Source organism: Peromyscus leucopus, chromosome 11, assembly GCF_004664715.2.
Source record: "Peromyscus leucopus breed LL Stock chromosome 11, UCI_PerLeu_2.1, whole genome shotgun sequence".
Lineage (NCBI taxonomy): Eukaryota > Metazoa > Chordata > Mammalia > Rodentia > Cricetidae > Peromyscus > Peromyscus leucopus.
Window position 1 is genome coordinate 53,706,698 of NC_051072.1, and position 14,230 is coordinate 53,720,927.

The following is a 14,230-nucleotide window of genomic DNA, read 5'->3' on the forward strand; positions in this document are numbered from 1 at the left end:
TGATGTTTTGAGAGAAAACCATACAGGATGGTAGGATTTAGAATCGGGAAGGTCCTCTCTCCATGCCTCCAACTCCATGCTGAGATTTACTGTCTGTCACACCGTCTACTGTCAACAATGCCGTCTCAAGGTACTGGGAAACAACTCCCAGCACAGGGTCCCCATCAGGGGTCCAATAAATAGGACCGGCCTCAAAACAAAATCCCACTATGCGTCACGCTGTCTTTCAGCTTGGCAGAGCTCTGGAGAGCTAATGAACTGTTTCATACAAATTGATGGTGCCTTGTAGAGCAAATATTTTTCCAGGCTCTGTGTAACTGGCTTGTGAATGCATACACATCCACCGACTCACCGACCTGGTTTCATGCCCCAGGGCCACCGGCATTCTCCCAGTAGGTACACACTACTGTATAATCAGGTTGTCGGAGGCTGCTGAACACACATTCTCTTGCATTTTGGCCCAAATGTACATGTTTCACACTTCACACTAATTACCTCTCAGGGAGAACCAGCCAAGAAAACACAAGAATGCATGCGTGCCTTAAGGCGTGGGGGTGGGAAGGCAGGGAGGGGAAACAAGCAAAAACAAATAAAAAAGTAATTGAAAAAAAATCACAATTTCCCTACTTTTGATGCATTAAAGTAACTGAAGGTTGTGTTTTCACACATTTCTGATTAGTTGGGGGGGGGGCGGGGAAGGGGGGAGAAAGTCCTTTTTAGGGTAATCTTCTAAACTGCTCAAAACAAACACGGCCTGTAGCTGTTATGGCTGACAAGATGGGTGTAAGTGAGTGAACGGGTGGTGACAGGGACCGTTGGTGAGTTAGCTCTGCAGGCTTCACCGGGCCTGGTCTGATCATGTTTTCCAGAGTGAGGGCAGCGACTGTGAATGCAACCCCGCTGGCAAGAACTTCCCTGAAAACCAAATCCTCATCAAGCGCATGATGATTAAGTGCGCTGACGTGGCCAACCCATGCCGACCCCTGGACCTGTGCATCGAGTGGGCCGGGCGGATCTCCGAGGAGTATTTTGCACAGGTGTGTGCTGCTGTGTGAGAAGTGTCCCTTTCCTTCTAGGAACGGGGCCCCGGGCCATAGAACCCCGTGGGTTCCACAGCTAGCGATTGCCTCTTCTCTGGAAGGGACATACTTCAGCCCTGAAGGCTAGAGCAGACTTGGGATTCCCTCAAGGGACAGGCCCATGTGCTAGTCCACTGACCAATGTCCTCTAGGACTGGAGGGATAGACTAAGACTTTGTTAGTCAGTTCTGTAATTGTTGGACCCTGAACATTCATAAGCTCATGTATACAGACATAGGTAGGCCCACGCCTTGGTTCAAAGGGGTAGGGGTGCAGAGAGATGGCTCTGTGGGTAAGAGCACTTGGTACCCAAACATGAGACTTAAATTCAAATCTTAGCACCCATCCTGCCACGTGAGCGCCTTTGGCCCGAGCACTGTGTAGGGACACAGACAGTACCACTGGGGTTTGCTAGGTCCAGAGAGACCTTGTCTCAAAGGAATGAGGCACAGACATGATAGAGCAGGGCCCCTGGCATCCCTTTGTGCACGTGCACACAAATGCACATGTACGTATATTCCACACACAATACTCACGTGTATGTTTGCACACACACATACCAAAAACCAACGAAGAACTACTCCTGAGGCTGCATCTGTGCTACGTTCTACAGGGATTCAGATTTTTTTCCTAAAGGAGAAAGGGGCTTTACAGAGTGAGGTTAGAGTTATATTTTTGATGGATTTAAAAATGTAAAAACAGGATAAAAAGAGAAAACTCCAGAAGACAGTAAACTGCCAGATGGCTTCTGAAGTAGAGTCCTACTTCAAAGAAGAAAGTCTTTAAAGACTGGGGTCTGTATGAGTGACGGAAGACAGATCATTAGCATCTGTAAGTGATGCATAGGGGTTCGCACTCTCTGGCTGGAATGTATTACTGAGGCAGGATAAAGAATAGCTAACATCTTATAGCAGGGCTGTCTGGGAAGGAGCCTCTGAACTGCAGAAAAGTAGGGCAGGCAGTTCTGAGCTTACCCATGTTGGGGAGGGGAAACCAGGGGATGGGGGAGGGAAGGAGTAGAGAGGATGGTGGTGGTGGGGGGGTGAGGTATGGACCAAATTACTCCAAGAATACCAGTGGATATTTTAAGGCTACTTGATGAACTGAGTGAGCTGAGCCAGAAGTCATTAATGGGTTTCCTGGGACCCACATGGAAAGAATTTGAAGCCTTACTCCTAGTTACTGACATTGGGAGAATATTCCACTGTTAAGTTCTCTGCTGGAAGCTCCCAACTTAGGTGTCCTTTTTCCTAACAAGAATGTAGTGATGGCACCAGTATGACCTAAAAATCGGATCGCAAATGAAGCCTGTGATGAGCTCCGGGCACTATCAGGAAATGCGAATCTCACCATTCAGCTTCCAGAGTCCAGGCAGGAACACACACCGCAACATGCAGCATCTTGGGCATCTTGACAGCCGCGTGTTAAGGCTCCCTGGGGAAGAGCGGCACTTTCAGCTCACAGCGTAACTCAGGTCCCAGTCCTAGGGGCGCCCTGGCTGTGGCTGGAGTACGAAGACTTTCTGTACTTGCCATCTTGCCATGCAGACTAGTCAGAAGACACATACTGAGAGGTTATGATTTTTAAAACAGGTCATTCTCGCAGCTGCGTATATGTCATTTTTAGGTGAAACTAGGTACAAACAAACAAAAACCCGCAGAGCATGCAGCCGGGAAGAGAGTGACTACCGTTCCTGACTCGTGCAGTCCACTGCCTCCCTTCCATGGGCTATGGGCAGTTTGGCCTTGGCTGCAAATGCCAATTAGTGGCAGCAGGCTAAGTAGGAGTATAGATCCGACTTTAAAAATAAAAACGGATTACAGAAAAAGGGGCTAAGGTCCACTAGATCAGTGCTTCAGGAGGAGCCTTGGATTAGCACAAAGTGTGCCATGAGGGCTAGTGATGACGCAGCTCTTTGGGAAACACTGCCCTAGCATCCCATAGGTCCTGAGTTTTGGGGGGGGGGGTGTTGGGTGGCGGGGGAGGGCGCGGAGTTGAGGGGGAGAGAGGGACCTGAGAGCGAGGAGACCTGCACTCGATCGATCGATCGCTGTGGGTCATCTCAGGAAACTGCTAAGCCTCTCTGCACTCTGGGGTTCTTCTGAGAAACACCCCATCCCCGTGAAGGCTTTTCATGTGCCCCACAGCCCTGTGCAGTAGTGATTTTGTTTTCCCCCTCACAGACTGACGAGGAGAAGAGGCAGGGGCTCCCTGTAGTGATGCCAGTGTTCGACCGCAATACCTGCAGCATCCCCAAGTCCCAGATCTCCTTCATCGACTACTTCATAACGGACATGTTTGATGCTTGGGATGGTAAGTTAGATGCTGTTTTATCACCCACGAAGGACATTTCATATACTTAATGAAGATCGCCTTTAGGGGCATAGGCTGGGTCTAAAGGTAAATGAAATATAACTATATTTATGTGTGTGTATATACACATACATACACATGTGCGCACACACACACACATACACACTATGAGCCCTTTGTGGTGTGGGCAATTAGAGTAGGTACATCCCAGCATTTGGCACAATCTTGAGTTCATCAGGCCCAATGAACGAGCGTTACTGGACGAATAAGTCTTCACCTTCTCAAAGGACAGATTCCCAAAGTGGACAACTGTTTCATTCTCACACTGGAAGAAATTCCATTAAGCAAAATGTATTTCATTCTTTGTGACAATTTCAGGGTCAAGAGAGTTACGTAAAAAAGCCTGTTTGTTTCAGCAGCAAATGCGTGTAACTCATAGCTCAGGGTGGAGGACTGCTTCCCTAGTGTACAAGGCCCTGGGTTCAACTCCTAGCACTACAAAACAAAACAAACAAATAAATGAAAGAAAGAAAGAAAAAAGAAAGAGAAACTAGTGTTCTCATACATATGTTGACTTGAAGCCTGAGGCCTTGAAGATGTCTGTCCTGTTCTTTTTGTGGGGTACATATGCAAACAGACATCAGGGGTCATCCTTGGGTGCTGTACCTCAGGAGCCAGCCACTTTTCTTTATACAGGGTTTCTCATTGGCCTGGAGCCTCCCAACTGGGTTAGGCTAGCTGGCTAGTGAGCCCCAGGGATATCTACCTCCCCAAAGCTGGGATTACAGGTGCATGCTACCATGGCCAGCTTTTTATATCGTCTGGGGACTGCACTCAGGTCTTCAAGACTGAATGGCAAGCAGGTTGCTATGTCCTCTACTTCTGATCACCAAGGCCAAACCTAATGAGTACTCCTGCGATCCATCTAACCGTGATGTGTTTTTTTGGATTCTGTTCATGTCCTGACAGCCTTCGCACACCTGCCAGCCCTGATGCAGCACTTGGCAGACAACTACAAACACTGGAAGACCCTGGATGACCTCAAATGCAAAAGTCTGAGACTTCCATCGGACAGCTAAAGCGAGGCCAGGAAAGGGACCTCTTGATCTACGGTGGACACTGTGAACCACGGAGGAGTATGAACAGAAGGGTTTCCTTTAGAATGAAAATGATGTGTGTAGATTAAGGAGCTGGTGTTTAATATCTGACCTGAATCATGCACGCCCCCCCCCAATTCATTTTTCAGAGCATTTATATTCCATCAGTAAAAATATGTTCTTTTGAATCACTTAGTAACCAAATGGCCCGCCTGGCAGCCTCCTCTGCCAGGCTGTGTGGGCCCCTACAGAACCACGGAGCTGAGTGACTCACTGTAGCTACAAGCAGGACACGGGAAGCAGAGACCTGGCATCTGTGAGTCCATTCGTCTGATGGAGAGCAGGGAGGGAACTTAGCCAGTGTTCAGTTCGACTTTCACCAGAAAACTCACTACTGATCTTTAGCTTCACTGCTCTCCTCCACGGCAAGAGTGTGAAGGACTCCTAAAAAGCTTCTCTGAGGAGATATGTGCAAGGAAAAAAAAGCTACTTTAAGATGGATAGAATAGGACGAATTGTCAATAAACTAGTTAGCATCACGGCTCACAGGGCTCCATGGTAGGTAGTGTGATGCCCAAGGAAGAACACAGCCTTGGCCTGGGGACTCTTCCTCAGACTGGCATCAGCCACCTGTGGAGCCTTCTTTCCTAGAAGGATCTCGCCTTCTAGAAAGCCAAATGGTGGGGAAGGAGTGGGGTCCTGCTTGGGGGGCGGTGGTCCTTGAGTGTCCCTGACTTCAGGCTCCTGGACACCGCCACAGGTCAAGAGTATCTATAAAAGCCATTAAATCTGAATGCTCATGGGCAAGCTTTTTTAAAAAATACAAAATTTAAGAGAAGAAAAAAAAATTTATATATATATATATATACATATATATATTTGCTGTTCAAAGATTTTTATTAAAATAATCTAAATGCCCTGGATCTTCACCCCTAGAGTTTGCTGGGCATTACCTGTACATCTGTATTTGGGGAGGAAATGGGGAAGTGTCAAGGTTCAGAGAGTCTTCATTTATATTTGAGATCATGCCATTTGCTTTAATGATGTAAAAAGGGATTGCAAGAAGTGTAAATATATCAGAACATAGGCATATGGAGAGGCAGTAAATACTATTTTAAGCTACTAATTGTATGGTAAGCTTCTAAAGCACAAGTGCATATTTTTATACAACTCTTTTCACAACTTTCTGTGCTCTGCGTAAAGTCAGACTTGAGATTTTTCCTTTCTCTCTTCTCAGCCATCCCTTCTCTATGTATTATGAACATCAGAAACGAAGTAAACAAAACCCCTCAGTTTTATTTTATCTGTACTCCATGATGCATCCTTGAGAGGCACAGAAACTGAACTCATTGAACCGGTAGCTACATTCTTCCAAATGAAAATTGGACTGCAGACTATATAAAAAATCGGTACATGGGGAGGAAAAGGACAACTTATCACTACGTAATGTGCCAATGTTTTTTTCTATGTTTTGTACCAAAGTGTAAACATCTATGACAATTCCATGCACAGAAATGCATCTAAATTATTTTTGTTAGTCGGTAAGAGGGCTTGCTTGGCTGGACAGAGCTGGCTTTGTACTGTAGTGACGCATTGTGTACATGTGATGAAATGTTTTGTGACGTACTTGTAACTAAATTCTTACAGTCATTTTTCATTCCCTACAGCTGTTTTTATTTTATCTCTTTGGCCTAAACTTTTCATAATTTCAAGTTTGGGGTTCTAGTGTCCTTTATTTCACGAGTCGCCAAGCCTGTTTTCAGACACTGACGTCAGAGTGCAGGATCTCAGAGACAAAAGCAGTCTCCTTAGCCTTCAGGAGCTTGCCGGATACAAGGACAATCTTTTTCTGGGCAGCTTGCTTTCAGTCCCACTTGGGAAGGAGCACTTGCCAGGCACCTGACATTTCCTATATAAAACATTGAAGCTTGCTCAGGGTTTCGTAGGCTCGATTTCATGTTAACTTCAAATGTTAATAACATGTGGGTGTAAAGTGCTGGAAGTCATCCAGGAGGTAAAGGTTCCCTATACTGTGCAGAATTATCAGTGTCAATTACAGAGATCTTCTGAGTTGCTAAGAGGCATATTTACTAGAATCATGGACTTTCAGGTAATGTTCACACATCTCAGATAATTTTTATGTGATACATATAAACTATTGTAAGTGTCTCTTACTCCTGTTTACAATGACACCATGTGTGGAGAGGACCTATATTAACTTAGGAAAACGTAAAGACAAGGAAAGTCATGTTAACACTATTATTAATTACTCTGCTAAAAAAGGGAACTTAGCTGTAAAATACTGTTACATGAACCAGAATGGTTCCACAGCTTCAGCCACTCCTCAGTCAGGGGTGGCCACCCTCCCCAGCAAAGACCAGGTATCATCAGTTCAATTGGCACCCATTCAGCCTGTGAGCAACAGACAAGACTACGTTGCACAAATGCACCCAGAGACCCAGCTCAAAGTATTTTAAGGGCAAGCGACAAGGCACACGATACACAGAGATCTGGCCCAGATGGCTAAGTGAGTGAAGCAGGAAAACATGCACAGAATATATACTGACCTTAGCTCGGATTGTCTTCCTCTAAACTGCAAGTTCAAGTCTTAGGAACAGTCTACATGGAACTACTCAACAGCAAAGGTGCCGATCCTTGCCATGGTCACACCTATCATGCTCCATTTCCCTGACCTCGGCGGGGCACTCACACCAGGTCTCTCAGTTGGCTGGCAGTTCCCCTCGGAACACACTAGTTCTCACCAGTAGTGGGAAACTAGTTAACTAGAGTGAAACAACAGCAATGCTTGACTCAGATCCTACCTGCTCTTAAAACTCAAGCACCACCTGGTGGTGGTGGTGGTGGTGGTGGCGCACACCTTTAATCCCAGCACTCGGGAGGCAGAGGCAGGCAGATCTCTGTGAGTTCGAGGCCAGTCTGGTCTACAGAGTGAGTTCCAGGACAGCAAGGACTAAACAGAGAAACTCTGTCTTGAAAACAAACAAACTAACTAACTTGAGCATGGCTTCTGCCACTCCATTTGAATAGATACAAAACACGAATCCAAAACAGACTAGGAAACAGTTATTTAAAAAAAAACAAAAACAACAACAACAAAAAAAACAAAACAAACAACAAAACCCTGTTAATTCCTTGTCTTATCTCATTTAAGAAAACATCTTTACTAACTAATGGCCTAATACAAAATTTGCAAAGAAAAAACTAGTGAGTAAAAGGGAAAGTTTATCTACGGAGCAAAATTCAGAGCTTTAAGTGAGTCTAAAATCGATTCGCCAGACTGACCAGCAAGCTGATGCATCGAGCAGACTACATGTCTGCCCGGCTGACGGGCGCTACCCACATTTCATCTTCGGGAAGAAGGATGAGAAATCGGCCTCTTGTGTTGACTCCTCAAATAACAATGGTTTGCTGGCTAAAAGATAGTTAATTTTCTCATTCACATGCTGCTATGTCCTAATTAAGGTAGCTTATATTTTAATATTCCTTTTTCCTACTTGTAAAATGATGAGTGATGTTAGGCATTTCATTGTGAAATACAACAGCAACAAGGGCTGTGGACACTGACTTTCCTAACACGGTCACCATGAAGTCCTCCCAGTCTCTCTCACGCTCTTCCTGAACTGTTTTTGAGGCTGTTCAATGCTGATGGGCACTAGAGAGCGGGCTACCCTCTCCTGGTCTTAGTTTCCTCATTTCTAACATTTTGCCATTGACCCACCTACAGTCTTAATGCTACCAATCTTCGTAGGCAGCTGTGAAAGTGAACATTAAAAGCAGTGAAAGGAAGAATTTACAGCATCCATCTAGGGAGCAGAGTGCACACGTGTGCATACACAAATGTGCAGACATACTCTCGGTGCCTAACATCACTCCTCTTGCCTGTCTTTAATAAGATTCCTTAATCATTAATTCAAGAATAATCCCCACGACTGTGTAGAATACACTTTATGTTTTAGTGCTGAAAGTGAGAATATTGTCATAAGGCTGGTAGGGAGATGGAGATGGTCCAGTCTTCATGGATGTTCAAAGAACCAATAGTGAGGCTGTCCTTGACCATTTCATATTAAGGCAAGGGCAGAGCAGATGCCAGAGCAATTCCCCTGCAGTACCTGACCTCAAAAGAGCTGTGTCTCTTTCCTAGTCCAGGGCTCACCCCAGAAACACCCAAGTACTATTCTGGCCAATGAGTGTTCCAGCCAGTTCACACTGAGAAAGAAATACACCCTTAGATGATGTCTGTGGACTGGAGCACAGAGGGATTTTGGTAGGCACAATTAAATTTTTTTCAGTGACTTAAAAATAGTTGGTACCAAAAAGAATCATTGTATTTAAAGAAAACAATTCTTTTTTTTTTTTTTTGGCTAATATTCAAGTTTAGATCTAGCGAACACTGTTAGCTACTAAAGGACAGGAGAATTTGTAGTAGAATGGATATATTTATCCTGACCATTCTTACACAGTCTTTAAAGGAAACAAAAATAAAACATGTAAATAATGTGACTACTTTAGTTATCCTTTTTCTATCATTTTAAAAAACAGAACACAGCACCCTCCACTTCCAGCAGCAAGGTCCAGTGGAAACTTGTGCTAGGTTCTTGGTGGACACACTTGTTGCTGACAGACAGACAGAACTTCATAGGCAAGAACATTACAAATCTAAGTGATCGGTGTGTTATGGTTTTCAGAGTGCCGCTCTGTATTTGATGTCCAAGGCTTATACATATGTATTTGTCCAGTTCCTTCAACTAGACAGCAGGGTATAAGTCACCGTCTTCTTCTAACTTCTGAAATAACTTGATACTTCGGAATCCAGATTCCCGCTCTCCGTTTTTCCACAAAATAATGAGATGATCTGCAGAGCATGTTACCAGTCCATGATCTTCGAAGTACAGAAACATCTGTGAGGTAAATTGAAACACTAGTTTAAACCCATCAAGAAGAGGCTAAAGCTAGATCAGCATGTGTGCTTCTACCAGACGAGGGTTTCTTTGGATTTGAATGCCAAGTCGTTTCATTCTCTAATGAGAGACTTTCTTGTCTTCAGTGCTGGTGAGCCAAGCTAGGGTCCCGTGCGACTGCTCCACCCTGAGCCCTCTCCCCAGCCTGTGCTGTTGTGAGCCAGGGCTCACTGCTACCGTCTAGGCTAGCTCAAGGGCCACAGCCTCTGGCTGTCTTGGCCTCCTTCGTGCTGGGGTGACAGCCCTATGCCACTAAGCCTAGTGAAAATTTCCCTTTTCAAAAACCTATGGGTACAACCAATATTTTATATTTTAATGGGTTTTCTTGAGCAACTACAGAAGTACAGTAACAATGATTTCTCAAAGCATCTTCCGAGTTTACCACAATCTCATCATTCACATACTGGCTTTAAGATCTGGTCAGGTGCGGGTCCCCTCACACTTGCGTTATTTAGTAAAAAAAAAAAAAAAAAAAAAATGGCTACCAACCAAATTTCCTGAGATAAACACTGGCTTGGGTGATTTCTGTCAAGCAGAGGTGCGGAGTCAGTGCACCGCATTTACCAAGTGACTCCAGCTTGGAAGCCAGCGCCAGCTGCAACCACGGGGTCCCAGTGACAGATTCTGTAATCAGTTCTGCCCTGTGGCATGCCACAGGAGACTGGAGATCCAGCACAGCACTAGAATTATCACTGGGAGAAAACTCTCTAAGTAAAAGGAAAGGATGTGCTAGGGAAGGAAGAGGAAGGAGGCTAGGTGAGGAACCGACAAAGGATGGAGGCTGCGGATGGAGAGAGAGCCGAGGTTAGAGAGAAAAACCTAGGAGTAGGGTGACGCCCTTTAGTGACCCAGTGTAAGACAGGACAAGAGAGTAAGGTCAAAGGTCAGGACTTCCTGATGACTATGGAGCAAAAGAGAAGAATATGGGGTGGGGGGAAGGGCAGAATTTCTCGGGGGACTGGGCCATCAGTGCATGGGTAGCAGGGCCGGGCCGGGCAGCAAGGATGAGAACAGAAGCCGTGAGGTTATTCAGGAAGCAGCACCTGGTAACAAGGGTCTGAACTTGCCAATGAGGCCAAAGGTGCTTTTTAAAAATGCTGCCATGCAGGATGAGGGCCAGCTCGGTGGATGACAGAGTGCCTGCCTAGCATGCAGAGGATGGAATGCCTTGGGGGACAGCGAGGAGACAAAAAGTGTAAACACTTTCAAGGACGTTCTTAAACTTTTCACTTATATAATGATAAATGCGCCATTTCAAAGATCTCCTCCACCGCTTCAAACTTCTAATGGGGTGTAGCTGCCCACATTGGGCGCCATTTGTAGCTAGAGTTTTCTCTCCAGGACCCACCAAGCCCCGGCAGTCCGACAGCCCATTTATAAAATAAACATACACACGCTTATATTAACTTATAAACTGCATGGCTGTGGCAGGCTTCTATTTTTTCTATCTTAAATTAACCCATTTCTATTAGTCTATAAGTTGCCACGTGGCTTGTGGCCAGTGTGGCTGCTGCTTCTAAGTATGAATGCCCATCCAAATTAAAAGCAATTTGTTCCTCACTGGCTAAGAAACAGGAAGAACAATTCAGGAAATGTATCACTTAGGGCCCCTTCACTGCTCTCCTTACACTGTTACCAGGTCCCATTACCTCCTCCTCTCCATTCCTTCCTTCCTTCATTGTAGACAATGGTGCGTACTGTAAACTACTGAGGTGTTTGCAGTTCCACAGTGAGACTCTTCTGCAGAGTTCCTAAACTTCAGAATGCCAAGTGGTAAGGTAACAGGGTTCTACAACTAGTATTAATCAAAGGCAGTGAAAACAATCTCTGATCGAATTTGGTTACGAACCCTGGGATTAGATCCTGTTAAGGCTTTTACCCTCCACATATAGCCACAGCATTCCATGCTTCCTCTGTTGACTATTGTGATACACCTTCCAATTCACTAACATCACCCTATGATGGATCAGCTATCTTCATCTCCTATACAGTGGTGACTAAGCCTGTTCTTAAACCTCTCTCTATGAAGGGTGATCCTAACCACTTGTACTGTCACTGTCTTATTCTATAGTCTTATCTTGAAAAAGCCTACAGCTGAGAACGTGCGAGTCTTACTTAGAGCAACTGACTTAAAAAAGAACGATGATGCAAAAGCAGGAACTGCCCGGACGGCATGCCCACTGACAGTGGTACCTCCACGGAGGACGAGTGCCCGATCAGATCTCCAGTGAGCTCCAGGGAACACGTAGTGCCGTTTTCTTGCTGTTTTTTAACAGGCTGGCTGGTTTGCTTGTTCACTCGTCCAAATCCCCACATATTAAAAAACCCTACAAAGAGACAATCGTTTCGGTCATTTCAAAAACTACTGTGCTTTTTCCTTACAGAAAGGCAGAACATTGAAACACAACCACGTCTCATAGTTCTGTCTGTCAAGATGACGGCACCGGACACTAGCTAGGATCTGTGAATTTATTATGTTGTATTTTTCTTAATGAACCTAGCTCCACATTTCTTCTGCTGCCCCTACTCACTCACTAGTGGCAATAAAACAGACAGACACTGGAATGTAAGAGAAGTGAACAGCCTGAAAGGTTGTAATGATCAAAAATCAGTGGAGAATAGCACTTCAGATCTATCAACAAAACACAGAGGAAAGTCTGTATGTGTGTGTGTGTGTGTGTGTGTGTGTGAGAGAGAGAGAGAGAGAGAGAGAGAGAGAGAGAGAGAGAGAATATCCCAGAATTTCAAGTAAACTGAAAAATACAAGTATGAACACCAGTATTTGACTTATTAAGGATTAATAATTAAATTCATTCAAATATCCAGATTTATTTTTCAAACCAAACACCTAAAAGACCTCATGAGATAATGACATTAACAAAGAAAGGTAAGTTGTTTTTTCTGTAAATTGCATTCAGTGTGAACAATAATGCTTTTATATCAATGGTAATAAATTTTGCTTATGTCAGAATTATAGACAATTTTATAAATGTGTAATTACTTTGGTAGGCTACCTGGTCATTTGGATTACTTGAAAGTCACACTTTTCTCTCAAAATAATAAAACTGTAATTGACTTCACTTGAAATTAAGAGATAGTTTCACACTGAAGGAAAATTAAGACACAATTTCTAATCCCAAGAACCACTGGCATCCCATAAATGTCTGATGCCTGCACCGAGCATATCCTATACGGTTCCTGCAGCTCTCATTATCACCTTCCAGTTTCCTGTCGGATGAGATGGAAAAGGGAAGCAGGGGAGAGGAGGGAGGGAGAGGGAGGAGGGAGGGGGAGGACAACATCGCTCTGTGGGAAGGCACACACCTGTTGGGACAGGTTCAGCTGCCAGCTGCTGTTTTTCTCGGACCTCCCAAATGCGTACACTGCCATCTTCTGAGCATGAGATTAACTGCCTGTCAGAACGAAAAGCCAACAGAGAAAGACAGAAAGAGCACCTCGGAAGGCCGAGCGCTAACTGCTGAAATGGCTGGAGCCCTCGGCTGACTGTGGTCGCTTTTGCCAAGGCGTCATCACAACCTGGCTTTACGGTGCAAACTGAAACCAGCTGCGGGCAAAGAGCACGTGACACTCCGTGACATTGGCTCAGGTAACGCAAAATTATCATCTCCACTTTTTAAAGACCATTCAGAAAAATGGCATGAATTATACAATGTCCTAAGCAGTCTCCCCCTTCCCGCCTCTTATCACATCTCGTTCCACAGCGCCTCTCATCTGAAGGATCCTGCATGGAAAATGCTACTCTGTGATTTCATCAGTGGAATCTTAACTGCCAAATGCCCTCAGTTAGTAGTCTCAGACAGTAAGCGCTACAACCTGATTTTAGCCATTATCATATACCACTGTAAAAAAAACGAGTTTATAGAAAATATAAAAAGAAATCCTTCTTTAAAAAAATAGTGTAATTCATTTAACCTTGCTCCTGTAGATTTTTGTCATATATTGCTACAAACTCTTCAATTACAGTCAGTCATGGAACATTCTCTATTTCTAAAAGAATACCAAGGTCAAAGCCATGGAGCCAGTTAATTTGGCTACTGCAGAAATTACGCTGGTGGCCCCAGGAACCGTGACTGTCTTTCATCTTTGCTGAGATGGGAACATGTACCTGTTGGGAAGTTTGTCGATGTGTAGGATGTTGGAGTCATGCGCAGTTTTCTGGCAGGCAATCACACGCTTCGATTGTAGGTTATACACATACAGCCCCCTTCCAACTGCAGCAAATATATTCTGGGTGGCAGGGATGGAGAAAGTTCAGAAATTGACATAGAACTAGTCATGACTACCTGGTATAATAGAATTCCCCCTCTGTGACACTGGGAAGCCACTGTTACCTTCCCAGCTTTCAGACAAAAACGACAGTCCTGCCCTGTGACGCCCCCAATGTCAAAGTCACCAAGGAAGGCTTGGCACACTCAGCAAGCCCGAGGAAAGCATGCCGGGAAGGCTCCGCACGGGGCAGCTCAGCTCTGCCTTCGTGCTCTCTGGAGACCAGAGCTGCGGGAGTGGTGGCTGCCACCAGGGCCCTGCAGCAGAAGGTGCCTAAGAGCAGCCTGGGCCTCTAAAGAACACGATACCCTTGGGAATTTACTCAGCTGCTCTTGTCTGGAAACGTAGGCAAAATGACTTGCTCTGCACGTCTTAAGCAACCCAAAGGCCTACAAACAACCTGAAGAAGTCTTTGCTATGGTGGCACTATCCTAAGGTCATCTGAAGAATTAAGAGGAAAAAAAAATTCTAAACA

At 44.9% G+C, this 14,230-nt stretch overlaps 2 protein-coding genes across 8 annotated transcripts in view; one reads left to right on the forward strand and one right to left on the reverse strand.

Moving 5' to 3' along the window:
• Pde8b (phosphodiesterase 8B) overlaps positions 1 to 6,201 on the forward strand; it is a 226,948-nt gene extending 220,747 nt beyond the window's left edge. For all 6 annotated transcript variants that reach the window (XM_028871664.2, XM_028871660.2, XM_028871661.2 and 3 more), the window contains 3 exons: positions 870 to 1,037; positions 3,263 to 3,392; positions 4,362 to 6,201. In XM_028871664.2, the coding sequence (XP_028727497.1) occupies positions 870 to 1,037; positions 3,263 to 3,392; positions 4,362 to 4,471 (408 nt within the window). In that variant the 3' untranslated portion in view covers positions 4,472 to 6,201. The remainder of the gene's footprint in view (positions 1 to 869; positions 1,038 to 3,262; positions 3,393 to 4,361) is intronic.
• A 2,639-nt stretch (positions 6,202 to 8,840) lies between these two features.
• Positions 8,841 to 14,230, reverse strand: part of Wdr41 (WD repeat domain 41) — a 50,339-nt gene continuing 44,949 nt past the window's right edge. Inside the window, exons 10-13 of one of the 2 annotated variants that reach the window (XM_028871659.2) lie at positions 13,595 to 13,716; positions 12,793 to 12,881; positions 11,662 to 11,795; positions 8,841 to 9,408 (exon numbers count right to left, since the gene is read on the reverse strand). In XM_028871659.2, the coding sequence (XP_028727492.1) occupies positions 9,256 to 9,408; positions 11,662 to 11,795; positions 12,793 to 12,881; positions 13,595 to 13,716 (498 nt within the window). In that variant the 3' untranslated portion in view covers positions 8,841 to 9,255. Of the gene's footprint in view, positions 9,409 to 11,583; positions 11,796 to 12,792; positions 12,882 to 13,594; positions 13,717 to 14,230 lie in introns of both variants that reach the window. The other variant, XM_037209498.1, reaches the window with a different exon arrangement.